Source organism: Anolis carolinensis, chromosome 4 (genome assembly GCF_035594765.1).
Source record: "Anolis carolinensis isolate JA03-04 chromosome 4, rAnoCar3.1.pri, whole genome shotgun sequence".
NCBI lineage: Eukaryota > Metazoa > Chordata > Lepidosauria > Squamata > Dactyloidae > Anolis > Anolis carolinensis.
In genome coordinates this window covers 58691650-58708340 of record NC_085844.1, presented here as the reverse complement: position 1 = coordinate 58708340, position 16691 = coordinate 58691650, and the positions used below count along the sequence as shown (strand labels likewise).

At 41.5% G+C, this 16691-nt stretch overlaps 1 protein-coding gene across 2 annotated transcripts in view; it reads right to left on the bottom strand.

Annotated features, from left to right (window-relative positions):
• The window catches only part of ndc80 (NDC80 kinetochore complex component), a 33771-nt gene extending 17086 nt beyond the window's left edge, over window positions 1–16685 (bottom strand). The window contains exons 1-7 of one of the 2 annotated variants that reach the window (XM_008108658.3): window positions 16486–16685; window positions 12063–12305; window positions 11528–11617; window positions 9593–9719; window positions 1859–2028; window positions 1042–1144; window positions 327–413 (exon numbers count right to left, since the gene is read on the bottom strand). In XM_008108658.3, the coding sequence (XP_008106865.1) occupies window positions 327–413; window positions 1042–1144; window positions 1859–2028; window positions 9593–9719; window positions 11528–11617; window positions 12063–12163 (678 nt within the window). In that variant the 5' untranslated portion in view covers window positions 12164–12305; window positions 16486–16685. The remainder of the gene's footprint in view (window positions 1–326; window positions 414–1041; window positions 1145–1858; window positions 2029–9592; window positions 9720–11527; window positions 11618–12062; window positions 12306–16485) is intronic. The other variant, XM_008108659.3, reaches the window with a different exon arrangement.
• Between the last annotated feature and the right edge of the window lie 6 nt (window positions 16686–16691).

Genomic DNA, 16691 nt, shown 5'->3' with positions numbered 1-16691 from the left:
CTCCTAATTTTGCCCTCAATTTATACATGACATCAACTTTTACATGAGTTATCAATTTCTGTGGTATCCTCCCAAAAATCATTTTTAAAATAAAGATAAGGATAGTATGAGCCTAAAACACATTTTTGTTTAGGACAGTGGTTTTCAATCTGTGGATCCCCAGATGTTTTGGTTTTCAACTCCCAGAAATCCTAACAGTTGGTAAACTGGCTGGGATTTCTGGGAGTTGTAGGCCAAAACTCCTGGGGACCCACAGATTGAGAACCACAGGTTTAAGCTTATGAGTACTACACATTCTACAATGTAGAGAGACATTGCAAAGATACCTTATTATTCACAATTCCTTCTTCTGTCTCTCCCATAATCTGATCTTCATCAAACGTTTGTGCATTCTCTTTCAAATGAAAAAATAACTGAAAAAGACAAAGATGTTGTATTAAAATTGCTTTGAATGTTTTAAAGTTTTAAACTGTTACATTTTTAATTGATACCATTCATGTTTAATTCTATTTTAAAATCTGTACATTTTTGAATTTTAAATTGCATTGAAATGTTTTTAATGTAAGCCCTTTTGAATCTCTTTTATGGAGAGAAAAAGCAGGGCACCTTATACTTTGTGGTTCTGTAAAGACGAACAAACACTTTACCAGTCTGTACAGATTATTGTCATTAATGTTATATTTAACAAAAATACACTAAAATGCTGCAGGAATATTATTTAAATACAACTATTCTGTCTAAACCTGGTGTGGCAGTCATGCGGACTTCAAGATGTTTCTGGAATCCTGCTCTTAGCATTCCTTGTCATTATAGGCTGTGCTGTCTGTGGTTGATGGAAATTGGAATCAAACTTCTCTAAGGCACAATCCCTGATCTAAATTTTTCCCAAATAATCTAGAGGAAGTTTTTAAAATGCAAAAGTATCTGATTGTAAACAACACATGCAGATCTGTCAACACTGGCATGTACTTTTTTCACAATGTTTATATGTTAAGAAACATAACATACTAAAAGTACAAGGAAATATATGGTTTGAAATACCTTGACACAATCTGTAAGCCATATCAATGCTCCCACAATCTGAGGCCACGTATGTGGTGCCCCAACTGTATACATAGAGCTTTTTGACAATGCAAAGGGATATCTATATATAAAAAAGTAGAAATGTTAGTGAAACATTTAAAGAATTGGTAAAATACACATAATTAACAGTTCTAGTTTGCAAGTTCAAAGCAACAATACTTTTTAAATTAACCGTACAGTAGCCACAGATTTTGCATCCTAAGATTCAACCAACTATCCATACCTTAATTTTTTTAAAATCCTAAACTCCAAAAAGCAGACCTTGATTTTGCCATTTGATATAAGGGACACCATTTTGGTATCTGGGTGTGTTTGTGTCCTGGAACCAAACCCAGTAGATACCAATAATCTCTCTACATATCAAAATTAATGGTCCAAGCTCATGGTACCTATTTTGAAACCAAGCCCCACTGAACACATTGGGACTCACTTCTCAGTAGGCATGAACCAAATTAATTTAAATTCTAAACAATGAGCCAAAAGATGATAGCGTTAATACTTTTGCTTAAGTCTGTCTGTCTGTCTGTCTGTCTGTCTGTCTGTCTATCTATCTATCTATCATAAAAATATGATATGACAAATTGAGAAGTTTGGTCCCTTATTGAAATTACTTGTTTTAATAAGTCATAGATCATTTTCAGCTTCTAACTTGTGTCCAGTTTCTAAAACATAAACAGAGTCCTGACACTTTCTGAGAGTATTTAAAGCTAGAGAGTCATTCCCCCCCCCCTTTTTTTTTGTGCTAAAAAAGGGTACTTAATATCCTGGTACATACCCAAGCTCTTTAAAAATCTTTGGGATTTCTTCTTCGATCTTGGAACTAGGCTCATACAAAGGACAAAGGAACTGGTAAATGAAACTGAAGATTTTAGTGAACTCTCTGACAGATGGTGACTGGAGTAACTTGACATTTGCAGTTGTGCCATAGTTGTACGCTAAAAGAAACTGAGAAAACAGATAGATTTGTTCTGTTATGTTTGGCAGTTTTCTTTAGAAAACTGACAAATTATCCAAATTAGAACAATCATCCAGTTTATGAAATCTTAGTTGAGTGGTCAGACATGTTTTAAGTGTGTATATGAATAAAATCAATACTTTTAAAGAAAATGTGTTGTCGAAGGCTTTCATGGCTGGGATCACAGGGTTATTGTATGTTTTTCGGCTGTATGGCCATGTTCCAGAAGTATTCTCTCCTGACGTTTCGCCCACATCTATGGCAGGCATTCTCAGAGGTTGTGAGGTCTGTTGGAAACTAGGCAAGTGAGGTTTATTTATCTGTGGAATGTCCAGGGTGAGAGAAAAAAACCCTTTGACAGTAGCAGGCCAGTGTGAATGTTGCAGTTAATCACCCTAATTAGCATTAAAAAAGCTTTAACTCCTGTCTTTTTTGCCTAGGGGCATCCTTTGATCAGAGTCATTAGAATGCCCCTGGAACTCTTCTGTTTTCAGGTTGTCGCCCCCCACCCACTGTTCTGATTTTTGAGTTTTTTTAACACTGGTAGCCAGATTTTGTTCATTTTCATGGTTTCCTCCTTTCTGTTGAAGTTGTCCACATGCTTGTGAATTTCAATGGCTTCTCTGTGTAATCTGACATGATAGTTGTTGGAGCGGTCAAGCATTTCTGTGTTCTCAAATAATATACTGTGTCCAGGTTGGTTCATCAAGTGCTCTGCTATGGCTGATTTCTCTGGTTGAGTGAGTCTGCAGTGCCTTTCATGTTCTTTGACTCGTTTTTGGGTGCTGCGATTGGTGGTCCCTATGTAGACTTGTCCACAGCTGCATGGTATACGGTAGACTCCCGCAGAGGAGAGAGGATCCCTCTTGTCTTTTGCTGACCGTAGCATTTATTGGATTTTCTTTGTGGGTCTGTAGATGGTTTGTAGGTTGTGCTTCTTCCCATCACCCAAGTCAAAAGGAAGCACAATCAAAGCCCTGACAGACTGTGCGCAAAGAATCTGCGAACATCACCTTCTCCAAGGTGAACTAAACCATCTAAACTGGGCTCTACAGGCCAATGGATACTCCACCACAGACATCAGAAGAGCTGCAAGGCCAAGAACAAGCCACGAGAGTCAAGACAAAGATACACACAGAGGAAAGATATTCCTACCATACATCAAGGGAACTACTGACCGCATAGGCAAACTGATGAAGAAGCACAACCTACAAACCATCTACAAACCCACAAAGAAAATCCAACAAATGCTACGGTCAGCAAAAGACAAGAGGGATCCTCTCTCCTCTGCGGGAGTCTACTGTATACCATGCAGCTGTGGACAAGTCTACATAGGGACCACCAAACGCAGCGCCCAAAAACGAGTCAAAGAACATGAAAGGCACTGCAGACTCACTCAACCAGAGAAATCAGCCATAGCAGAGCACTTGATGAACCAATTTGGACAAAATATATTATTTGAGAACACAGAAATGCTTGACCACTCCAACAACTATCATGTCAGACTACACAGAGAAGCCATTGAAATTCACAAGCATGTGGACAACTTCAACAGAAAGGAGGAAACCATGAAAATGAACAAAATCTAGCTACCAGTATTAAAAAACTCAAAAATCAGAACAGTGGGTGGGGGGCAACACCCTAAAACAGAAGAGTTCCAGGGGCATTCTAATGAGACTGATCAAAGGATGCCCCCAGGCAAAAAAGGCAGGAGTTGAAGCTTTTTTAATGCTAATTAGGGTGATTAACTGCAACATTCACACTGGCCTACTACTGACAAAGGTTTTTTTCCCCTCACACTCTGGACCAGGGGTCCCCAAACTAAGGCCCGGGGGCCGGATGCGGCCCTCCAAGGTCATTTACCTGGCCCCCCGCCCTCAGTTTTATAATATAATATTTTTATATCAGTTTTAATAATATAATATATTGTATATACATATAATATTGATAATAATCTTATGTTATACAATATAATACTAATAGTAATACCATATAATAATATTAATTATATGTTATATATTACATCTATATATATAAAAGAGTGATGGCATCAGGGCAGTGGACAAAACAACACAACTACAGGCCCCCCAACCTCGAAATTTGACAACACAACCCATCATCCACGCCTCTAGGTTGATACAACAAAAAGAAAAGAAAAATAAAGTCCTAATTAGAGGGAGAGCAATAATTGTTTTTATCCAATTGCTGCCAGTTTAGAGGGCTAATCTCTGCCCACTTCGTTGCCTAGCAACCAAGGGACAGCCAGGTTTCAGTTAGGGGACAGGCAAATTTAGGCCTCACTTAGGCTTCTTCCACAGATTATCTAATTTGCACTGGATTATATGGCAGTGTAGACTCAAGGTCCTTCCACACAGCTATATAACCCATTTATAATCTTATATTATCTGCTTTGCACTGGATTATCTTGACTCCACACTGCCATATAATCCACTTCAGTGTGCATTTTATACAACTGTGAAGAAAGGGCCTCATATAATCCAGTTCTGAGCAGATAATATAAGATTAGAAATATACAGTAGACTCTCACTTATCCAACGTAAACAGGCCGGCAGGATAAGTAAATATATTGGATAATAAGAAGGGATTCAGGAAAAGCTGATTAAACATCAAATTAGGTAATCGTTATACAAATTAAGCACCAAAACATCATATTATACAACAAATTTGACAGAAAAAGTAGTTCCATGCGCAGTAATGCTATGTAGTAATTACAGTAGAGTCTCACTTATCCAACACTCGCTTATCCAATGTTCTGGATTATCCAACGCATTTTTGTAGTCAATGTTTTCAATATATCGTGATATTTTGGTGCTAAATTCATAAATACAGTAATTACTACATAGCATTACTGCGTATTGAACTACTTTTTCTGCCAAATTTGTTGTCTAACATGATGTTTTGGTGTTTCATTTGTAAAATCATAACCTAATTTGATATTTAATAGGCTTTTCCTTAACGCCTCCTTATTATCCAACATATTCGGTTATCCAACATTTTGCCAGCCCACTTATGTTGGATAAGTGAGACTCTACTGTACTGTATTTACAAATTTACCAGTAAAATATCACAATGAATTTGAAACACTGACTACAAAAACATTGATTATGAAAAGGCAGACTGTGTTGGATAATCCAGAACATTGTATAAGCGAATGTTGGATAAGTGAGATTCTACTTTGATATGAAATAATTTCTAGGATAGAATAATGCAGAACAATATAATCTCTAAAACCAGGACAGTAATAAAGAAATAAAGAAATAAAGAAAGTAAATAAAGCAAGGAAATTGGAAATTCCACAAAGGAAACAATCAGGGCCAGCTAACACCTCCCAAGAAAGGATTCTTCCAGAAAGGAAGCTGAGAAGGCAGTGAAGCACTATGTATTACCAAAGTCATTATTATTACTATCATTACTATCCTTACTATTATTATTATTATTATTATTGTGTTGCGGTCAACCGTGAAAATGAATACAATCTGGCTCCAAGTATTCAAAAACACTAAAATCAGAATATAAAAAAATTAATGTGGTATAATAAAACAGAACAATACAATCTCTAAAATCAGAACACTAAATAAAGAACAACACTCTGAAAATAGGGGAATTCCACACAGAAAACAATCAGGGCCAGCTAACACCTCCCAACAAAGGATTCCCATCATCAAAGTCTGGCCAATCCTCTGTTTTCTCAGGGCCACAGACAGTAGAAGCATATAAAATATCGCAAACAACACCACTCTGAAAACAAGGTAATTCCAGACAGGAAACAATCAGGGCCAGCTAACACCTCCCAACAAACAAATCACTCAGGGAGGAAACAGCTAGGCTTTAAATCTGCAAGGCCATTACATCCTAATCATTTTTCCTAATTGCAGCATTCATACTTGCCTCCAACAGACAAAAAAAAAAAAAACAACAATCAGAAATATTGCATATTCACAACCTTTAGGAAATAATGTCCCCTGATGGCACAGCATGTTAAAGCGCTGAGCTGCTGAACTTCTGGACCAAAAGGCCGCAGGTTTGAATTGGGGGAACTGACAGAGCCCCCACTGTTAGCCCCAGCTTCTGCCAACCCAGAAGTTCAAAAACATGTAAATGTGAGTGCATCAATAGGTACTGCTCCAGTGGGAAGGTAACGCCGCTCCATGCAGTCATCCCACATGACCTTGGAGGAGTCTACGGACAACAACGGCTCTTCGGCTTAGAAATGGAGATGAGCACCAACCCCCAGAATCATACATGACTGGGCTTAATGTCAGAGGAAAACGTTTACCCTTTACCTTACCTACCACCAATTCCTCAATACTTTATTTCCCATACCACCATTCTTCGCCACAGCAACGCGTGGCCGGGCACTGCTAGTATTATATAATAGTACTAGCTGTGCCCGGCCACGCGTTGCTGTGGCGAAGTATGATGGTATGGGAAATAAAGTATTGAGGAATTGGTGGTAGTTAAGGTCAAGGGTCCCCTGGGCTGAGTGGGTTGCTAGGAGACCAAGTGAGCGGAGCTTAGCCTTCTAACTGGCAGCAATGGGATAAAAACAATTATTCCTCTCCCTCTAATTAGGACTTTATTTTTCTTTTCTTTTTGTTGTATCAACCTAGAGGCATGGATGAGGGGTTGGGCTGTCAATTTTCGAGGTTGTGGGGTGTTTACTTTTGTTGTTTTGTCCGCTGCCGTGATGCCATCACTTTTTTATATATATAGATAGTGGTATAGTTCAATATAGTAATATATAATGCTAATATTGTGTTATGCTAATAATATAATATATGTACATACAGCTACTCTGAGTCCCCTTCGGGATGAGAAGGGTGGGATATAAATGTAGTAAATAAATGCAGTAAATAAATAATTAATTTTAGACTTAGGTTCGGCCAAAGTCTGAAATGACTTGAAGGCACACAACAACAACAATCCTAATTAACTTGACTATCTCATTGGCCAGTAGCAGGCCCACACTTTCCATTGAAATCCTGATAGGCTGATGTTGGTTAAAATTGTTTTCATTTTTAAATATTGTATTGTTTTTTTCGTTGTTGTTGTTGTTGCACTACAAATAAGACATGTGCAGTATGCATAGGAATTGGTTTTGTTTTTTTCAAATGATAATTTGGCCCCTCAACAGTCTGAAGGATTGTGGACCAGCCCTCTGCTTCAAAAGTTTGGGGACCCCTGATCTAGATGGTCTTTGAGGGTCCCTTTCCTTACCTATGGTCTTATGAAACCATCTAGATGGTCTTTGGAGGTCTCTTTGCTTACCTATGGTCTTAGAAGATTGTCTAGATCAGGGGTCCCTAAACTAAGGCCCATGGGCCGGATGTGGCCCTCCAAGGTAACTGACCTGGCCTCTGTCCTAAACTTTAGACTTCAGGTTGACCTAAGTCTGAAATGACCTGAAGGCACACAACAGCAACAATCTTAATTTTGGACTATTTCATCCTAGTCCGGCCCCCTAACAGTCTGAGGGACTGTGAATTGGCCCTCCACTTAAAAAGTTTGAGGACCCCTGCTCTGGACTTTCCACAGATAAATAAACCTCACTTGCCTAGTTTCCAACAGACCTCACAATCTGAGGATGCCTGCCATAGATGTGGGCAAAACGTCAGGAGAGAATACTTCTGGTACATGGCCATACAGCCCGAAAAACATACAACAACCACTTTTAAAGTAAGTTACCATACACAGGCAGATCCAGAATTACAAACATCCAACTTACAAATTACTCGTAGTTAAGAACAGGGGTGTCTCTCTGTGGAGGCATATACACCTAAAGGCAGTCCCCAGGTTACACACATCTGATGTACAAACAACTCATAGTTTGAAAATCAGTGAAATCTACCCCAAGGAAGGGAAATGCACTCCTGAGAACATTATAATGGGGAAAAGATGTCTCAACTGAGGCTTTATCACCAATCCATGTTTCCACAAGCCCATTTCTTCAAAATCCAATGATCATAGGGACAGGAAGTGAGGTGAAATCTTCTGAACAGGGGCACAGAAAGCAAAACAAACGTCACAGGCGTGTTAACCCTTCCCTATACTATCCAAAACTAACTTATATATAGGTATTTTGGCTGGAGTTACACTTAATAAATGTCCCTGTTCCGACTAACAAACAAATTCAACCAAAAAACAGACTTACAGAACCTATGTTGTTCAAAACTCAGGGACTTGTGTATAAGCTGGCTCCATGTAGAAGTTAATGGTAGGTTTGAGGGTCAAAATTATGAGTTCTGATTTGACCCATGGATAAATTGAAGGTTGTTCCATAGAAAGGAGAAAGCACTACGGTCACCTCAGGGGATAAGGTGCAATTGCCTACCACTTCTACCACCATTTTCCTGCCAGTAGATGGTATAGTGTTAGATATTTATTACTTCACTTGCTTTGACCTTGAGTAGATTTTAATGGTTAGACTTGAGGACTTAGTGATCGCTTCACTTCAGCACTTCGATTGCTAATTTAAGACAGCCAATTTTATCCAAAGGCATCACTGCTTTTTATGAATTTTAAAATTTTATTATGTGACATTTTATGTATGTTTGCTGTTGTGAATTTATGTTGGCCATAATCTATATGCTTATGTATTGTTTATTTTATGTTTGGCACTTGTAATGCTTCTGTGAGCTGCCCTGAGTCCCTACAGGGAGATGGTGGCGGGGTATAAATAGGGTTTTTTAAATTATTATTATTTGCTTGTTCCTATTCTGTTGTTTTTCTCTCAGAATGAACTAAGTCCCTTCTCTTCTGGGCTGCTCAGAACAGGGAGGGGATGGTTCACTCAGGAAAAGTAACTGGAAGATTACTCTTACTCCTTCTCCAGTCCACTTCCCACCTCACCCAAATGCTGCTGCCTCAAGTTCTACTACTGTTCTGTACTCTGCTAGTCAGGCCTTATGCTCACTCCTGTTCTGGCTCCTTTTCCAGCTCTAGTGGCATGTATTTCTTGCCTGGCTCCTCAGCTGCATTGATGCTGAAGGTTGTTTTGGATGTGTTGCCAGACAACAGGCCTGTCCTGCTACATGGAGGAGCCCCCCAACACTGCCACAAGAGTCATAGATGGAGCTGAAACAGGAATGCAAGGCCTTACCTGCTGTGGAGACAGACACAGCATTGCAAGAGGTGAGAAAAATGGGAAAATCGCCTAAAAGTAGCACCAACCCCTTGTGATCTCTTTGCTTCAGCCAGAAAGTGCCAAAGAGCACTCGCCATGTTTTGAGCAGACATTGCATAAGGCTAAATGCTGTGCCACTGCAGACAAAGGTGCTACACTGACCTGCGTATAAGTTGTCCCAGGTTGTTTCGGTTAATTTTCTTCTCAAAAATCTTTTGATGTATAACTGAGTATACACTATATATTTTGATAATAATAATAATAATAATCTTTATTTATACCCACCCCATCTCCCAACAAGTAACTCGGAGTGGCTTCCAATCATAAAAAACATAATAGATACATAAAACAACTAGATGACATAACTCCAATTCCATTCCAACTGCAAGCCATTTGTTAGTGTTGCATACTTCACTGAGCTGACGGATACACTGCTGGACAAAGGCCTTATCATGAAGTGGCCTAGGATCCTTGATCTTCTCCATGGTTCCAAATGCACCATACTGGCTATTTCGTAAGCTTCCAGTGCCACTGTTCCTAAAATTGAAGCAGTAAGAAGAGGAGTCGCAGGTTTAGTGCATTCATAATTTTCAACTATGCAAACAGAACTGTTTGGAAAAAAACATGTAGGCTAGTCAGATTTAAACTTAATAAGATGCCTATCACATGTCACACTACAATAGTTTAGCTAATTAATGTGTATTGCATTTATTATATTTTAACCTTAAACCCACACAGTAGAATCTACTAGTTTTAAAAAAATGTATTTTCTTCGTTTTAAAACTCTGATCAGATAGAGGCCGCAGTGGCACAATGGGTTAAACCCTTGTGCCGTTGAAACTGCTGGGCTGAAGGTTGTCTTAACTGTTGATTTGAAGGTTGGCAGTTCAAATCCACAAGACGGGGTGAGCTCCTGTCTGCAAGCTCCAGCTCCCATCAACCTAGCAGTTCGAAAACATGCAAATTTGAGTAGATAAGCAAGCACTGCTTTGGTGGGAAAAGAGGCAGAGACACTCTGAAAAATCTTGCTGGCCACACAACCAGGAAGCAATAACGTAGGCTCCTTGGCTTGAAAATAGAGAAAAAAGCACCTCCCCTGAGCCAGAGATGAGTACCGCCTCCAGAAGCCAGAAATGAAAGGAGAAGCCTTTGCTCTTGTTTGTGTTTGTCTGTCTCATTCTATATGATTGTAAAGGCATTGAATGTTTGCCTATGTATGCAAATGCTGTAATCCACTCTGAATCCACTAGGGGAGAAGGGTGGAATATAAATAAAGTGTATTATTATTATTATTATTATTATTGTTATTATTCTGTGGTTGTCAGCCGCCTTGAGTCCCATGGGGAGAAAGGCAAGGTATAAAGTAAATAACAACAATAATGTAGGGCTTTCTTTGTTTTTAAGAGTCCTTCATGCCTCTTTCAGCTTAAGGAGTACTAAGATGCCTTTCCCTAATTTGAAAAATAAAAGTAAAACAGAATTCTCATAGCTCTAAATCAGAGATTCCCAAAGTGGGCGCTACCGCCCCCGGTGGGCACTGCAGCGATCTGGGGGGGGGGGGTGATGGCACCTATTATGACATTGGGCAGGGCCAGGGGAGGGATGTAGCTTCTTCCCAAAAGTCCGAGACAGGGCTGAGAATCTATACCTCTCCTGAGGCGTTTTTTGGGATGCAGAGGGCAGAGCTAGGGAAGGGGGTGGGGCCTCCTTCCAAGAGCCCAAGACAGGGCTGAGCCTCTATACCTCTTCTGAGAGGCCTTTAAGGACTAAAGGGCAGGGCTGGGCAACTTTCTAAGAGTGCGAGACAGGGCTGAGCCTCTATATACCTCACCTGAGGCACTTGTTAGAACACGGGGGCGGGGTATAGAGGTTCAGCCCCATCAGGCACTTGGGAAGAGGCCCCGCCCCCTCCTCTAGCCCTGCCCGGTGTCCTGGCAGGTGCCGCAGGACAGGGATAGAAGCTCAGCCCTGGCTCAGAGCTTGTAACTCCGCCCATCCCAGTCCTGGCCGCCCATTGGTGGCCCCGCCCACCTCCCCCTCCCAGCCCTGTATCTTGGATTAGGGGATAGACTCAGCCCCGCCCCCTTGAGTAGGAGCCACGCCCCCTTTCCAGGGGGTTCTTGAGTAATTTTTTTTCTGGAAAGGGGGCGGTAGACCAAATAAGTTTGGGAACCACTGCTCTAAATGAAACATATTTTCCATGATTTTCCTCTAACTGGTTGTACCAAGCATAGACAAAACAAATGCCACTGCAATTATTGAGACTGGTATAAACACTGCAGTTAATTTGTCACAGTCTGTGAAGTATATGTATTTCATGCATTATTGTTAGTATACTAAATTACCTTTTGCTAAAAGCACTAGTTCTCCTTTCTGATGTTGGTAGGGTATTCTGCCCAACACTATATTTGCCAAAGGTTGTCCTCCTGTCTTGCCTTGAAAAGAACAAGAATTTATGAAATGAAAAAAAACCCCAAAAAACAAATTCAATCTTATTGATAAATCCATTTGCTATTTCTACCTATCGCCAATAAAGAATTTCTTGTTTGAATATATGCATCAATTTATTTTTTCCGTCTGCTATGACCTATTCCCATTATATACATGCATGCACATACTTTACTCCCACAAGACAAGGGTTTGTTTTAAAACCCAGTGATATATAAAATGCCTTTAAAAATCACAACAGCAGTAAGGCGATCCTCTCTTTCTTCAAAATGTATACTTTTGAAGATGGACTATTAAGAGTATTAAAATTATTTAAAAGTATCTTTTGTGGACTAAACACCACACTATCATTAAATTGTCAGTCCTATATGTGCCCATGGCCCCTGCTTTTGCTTAATATAACTACTGCTTAGGAAAAATAAAGTATCTTACATTTGGGGTGTATGAAGTCCTGTCTTGTTGGCATCTGGCACCCTGAGAGACTGGATTGACTGTCGGGAGCTGGTGCGGCGTGTACTTGCACTACTCTTCATTGTTGCAGGGATAAACTGTAAGGATGTCTTCTGTCAGCAGCTGCTATGGAGGAAGCAGAGAAGCTTGCTCTGGCACTTTCTCCTCGGACCCAAGTACATCAAACTGGAAAAACCACCGAAGCAAACTGAGCTGCTAGACAACCTGGGGGTGAGAGGAGAAAAGGCTTGAAACACCTCAGGGAGAGTGAACCAGGAAACAATGAGTAGTGTCTGAGTTCCTGAGACGTTGGGGGTCCATCCTACTCACACTTTGAGACATAGAAGGGCTGCTTTGAGGGGCATTGCTGTTTTGTTACAGCCAAGGAAGGAGCAACTTTTCTTGAAACTACAACCCTATTGGGAATCATAAAGTTGGAAGAGACCTGACATGCAACAATACACAATCAAAACACTCCTGACAGATGACCACCCAGTCTCTGCTTAAAAACCTCCAGAGACAAACTCCACTATGCTCCAAAGCAGCATATTCCATTCCTACTGTTTTAATGGAATATTTTTTCTGCCATTTGACCCAATTGCTTCATTGTGTCCTAATCTCACGAGCAGCAGAAAACAAGCTTGTCCACTCCACAATGTGACATCCTTTCAGATAACATGGCTATCATGTCCCTCTCAGCCTTCTTTTTTCTAAGTTAAACATACACAGCTTCCTCAGCCACTCCTCCTAGGGCTTGACTTCCAATTTGATCAGAGTGAGACTTTTGACAAGCTGGAATATCTTGTCCGTAATCCACAAATAAAACATCTTGGGTCAATGAGCGATCCCTCCTCCAGGGCCTGTTCTGTATTTGAGGTGCTTTCAGAACCCTGCTTCACCTTTCCTGGCTGAAAGTAATGGTCCAGTGACCCCATGGGGAAGGAAGGGGGTAACAACACTGCTGGGTTTAAAATATGAAATTTGTTGAATGTCTTTGGTAGCAGAGCACACTAAGGCAGAAACCAGAACTGGAAGACCAGCCCCCTCCCTTCCATGCAGAATCTAGCAGACAAAATAACCAAACTAAAGTAGAAGATATAAAAGGGTCTTTACTCACAGTTTGTGCATAATCATACCCAGATTCAGCTTCTTAAGGTAAGGTGACAGAAAAACGGAGCTCTATATATTGTGTCTCTTAAGTTCTAAGACACATTTTCTTCCCCATATGAACATATCTAAAAATGGGGTGTGTCTCTGTGGAAGCACATACATATATAGGCAGTCCCCACGTGACATCAGGCATACAAATGACTCACAGTTAAGAATGGGGGCAAGACAACAGGAAGTGAGAGAAATCTATCCCTCAGAAGGGAAATTCAGTCCCGAAAGAGTTTATCATGGGGAAAAGGAGTCTCCACTGAAGCTTTGTCACCAATCCTTGTTTCCACAACAAGCCACATTGTCCAAAATCCAATTATCATAAGGACGGAAAGTGAGGTGAAACCTTCGGAATTGGGGCATAGACAGCAAAACAAACATCACAGGGATGTTAATCTTCCCTATGCTATCCAAAGGTATTTTTTTTCATGTCAGGAGCGATTTGGAAAACTGCAAGTCGTTTCTGGTGTGAGAGAATTGGCCGTTTGCAAGAATGTTGCCCAGGGGATGCCCGGATGTTCTGATGTTTTACCATCTTTTTGGGAGGCTTCTCTCATGTCCTCGCATGGGGAGCTGGAGCTGACAGGGGGAGCTCACGTGCTCACCGGATTAGAACCGCTGTCCTGTCGGTCAGCAGTCCTGCTGGCACAAGAGTTTAACCCATTGCACCACTGGGGGTATATATATATATATATATATATATATATGAGAGCCCCTGGTGGTTAGACTGCTCAGATGCTGAACTTGCTGATTAAAAGGTCGGCAGTTCAAATCTCAGGAATGGGATAAGCTGCCACTGTTAGCCCCAGCTTCTGCCAACCTAGTAGTTCAAAAACATGCAAATGTGAGTAGATCAATAGGTACCGCTCCGATGGGAAGGTAACGGCATTCCATGCAATTATGCCGGCCACATGACCTTAGAGATGTCTACGGACAATGCCGGCTCTTTGGCTTAGAAATGGTGATGGGCACCAACCACCAGAGTCAGACACGACTAAACTTAATGTCAGGGGGAAACCTTTCCTTTTCTACACACACACATGACTGGAGTTATGCTTAAAAATGTCCCTGTTCTGACTAACAAACACATTCAGTTTAAGAACAAACCTACAGAGCCTATCTTGTTTGTAACTTGGGGACTGCCTGTAGTTATTGGAAAGGCTGGAGAGTCTCATGGAGGGTGAGAGAAACATAAGGGTGAGTGGGCTAGCCATGCAGCCCCAGGGAATAAAGGGTGGATAGCACTGGGGAAGAGAAGAAACAGAAAGAAATGAACAAGAAGTAGACCATCAACGTACTGAGTGAAAGGCAGAGAAAGAAAGTGTTTCTTCTGCTACTGAGAAAAAGGCTAGCTGAAGCATGGGCAAACTTTGGCCCTCCAGGCTGTTAGGAATTTGTGAGAGCTGAAGTCCAAAACACCTGGAGGGCCAAAGTTTGCCCATGCCTGCTTTAAACTCTTACATTTACTGTGTTCACATCCTCTTGGGTCACTTGGTCCCTTTTCTTTGGATGTTTCAGCTAGATTTCTAAATGCTGCCTTTAAGTCCATTTTACTGCTTTCACATTCTCTTGGGTCAGTTTTTCCCCCCTCTGGATGACTCAACTTGTCTTTCTGCTCTTCACAAGTTTTAAGTTCCAGAAATGCCACAAATTAGGGGACAGAATGGAAGCTTTTCATTTGGAGGACAGACTTGTGTGAGGGAAGAGTAGTCAGCTCCTCAAACTCAGAAGATTTTTCAAAAACAGAAGCATGGAGACCTTTCCATTTACTTTCTGAGACTTTGAAACTTCAAAGCTGCGTCTGAATTATATTCACACTGTCCTGCTGATTTGAAGGGCCTTTCCAGACACTGTGGGGTACTTTGAAGTAGCCAAGTGGAGATAGAATTTATTTATTTATATCTCACCCTTCTCACTCCGAAGGGGACTCAGGGCAATTTACAACAAAGGCACAATCTGATGCATTGAACACATATCAAACATAAGCAACATATATTTTAAAATTGCATCATTAAAACATGTCAATTAAAACAATTGCTTAAAAATCACACAATCAGAAAAAATATCAGGAGCCATTCCAATTGTCACCTGTAATTGTTCATTATTGAACTGAGAATATAAATTGTTGCACTACAAATCACCGTGCAAACGCTTGGTCCCACAGCCAGGTCAGGAGAGAGGGTGCTGAACTAATTTCCCTGGGGAGGGAGTTCCATAGCTGAGGAGACACCACCGAGACGGCCTTGTCACTCGTCCCCATCAGACGCTCCTGAGAAGGGCTTCCCCGGACGATCTTAACCTTCAAGATGGTTCACAGGAGAAGATAAGTTTGGACAGGGAAGCTGGGCTGGAACTGTTTATAGGCTAAAGCCAGCACTTTGAATTGTGCTCAGTAGCAGACTGTCGGCCAGTGGATCTGGTGCAACAGGTGAATTGTGTGCTCCCTGTACCCTGCTCCAGTTAGAAACCTGGCTGCCACCCGTTGGACTACTTGAAGCTTCCAGTCTTCAAAGGCAACCCCACATAGAGCACGTTACAGTAGTCTATTTGAGATGTAACAAGAGTGTGGACCATTGTGGCCAAGTCTGACTTCCCAAGGTGCAGGCACAACTGGAACACAGGTTTTAATTGTGCAAAAGCCCCCCTGGCCACCGCCGAAACCTGGGGCTCCAGGCTCAGCAATGAGCCCAGGAGAACCCCCAAGCTGCGAAACTGCATCTTCAGGGGGAGTGTAACCCCAGAGGAGTTAAACTGGGCTCTGAAGGCACGCTCAAGCAACATCACTGGGACACCTTCTCCTCCCTCGTCCTCTCACAAAAAGGGTGTTGTGCTGTTTTGAAAACGAAGAAGCGGAGGCGGCCTGGAGGGCTGAAGTTTGTCCATGTAGAATGAATGCAGTTTAAACCCACTGTAATACTATGGAATCCGAAGAGACCTAGTTTGCTGAGGCCCCAGCATTCTTGGGCAGGAGTAGGCTACAGACCTTGCCAAACTACAACTCTCACAACATCGAGAAAGGGCAGTTCAAGGGGTGCCAAACTGTACCAGAGCTTTCTGGCAGAGAAGGAGAAACACCTCGCAAAACTACAAATCCCAGAACCGATATATATATATATATATATACACATACACACATACACCATGGTTGTGATATGGGCCGGGAAGGAGAAAGAGCTCCGTCCCCTGAGGCTGGAAATAGTAAACACAGCGAAGAAAGGAGGCCAGGAATTACAAGAGAGATATTTACCCGACCAATCACCATCACCTCTCATTTCCTGCGGAGGTAGAACTGAGGAGGAAAAGGAGGCTCACAACGTTGAGCGAGTTCCCGTAGGAGAAAACAGCTCTCCTCCTTCGCGGCCTCTCCTCGAGCGCTTCGCTTCTTTTCAAAATCGCCCGCCAACAGACGACGTCACCGGCAGCCATATTATTTCCGCCAGAGACAGGAAGTTT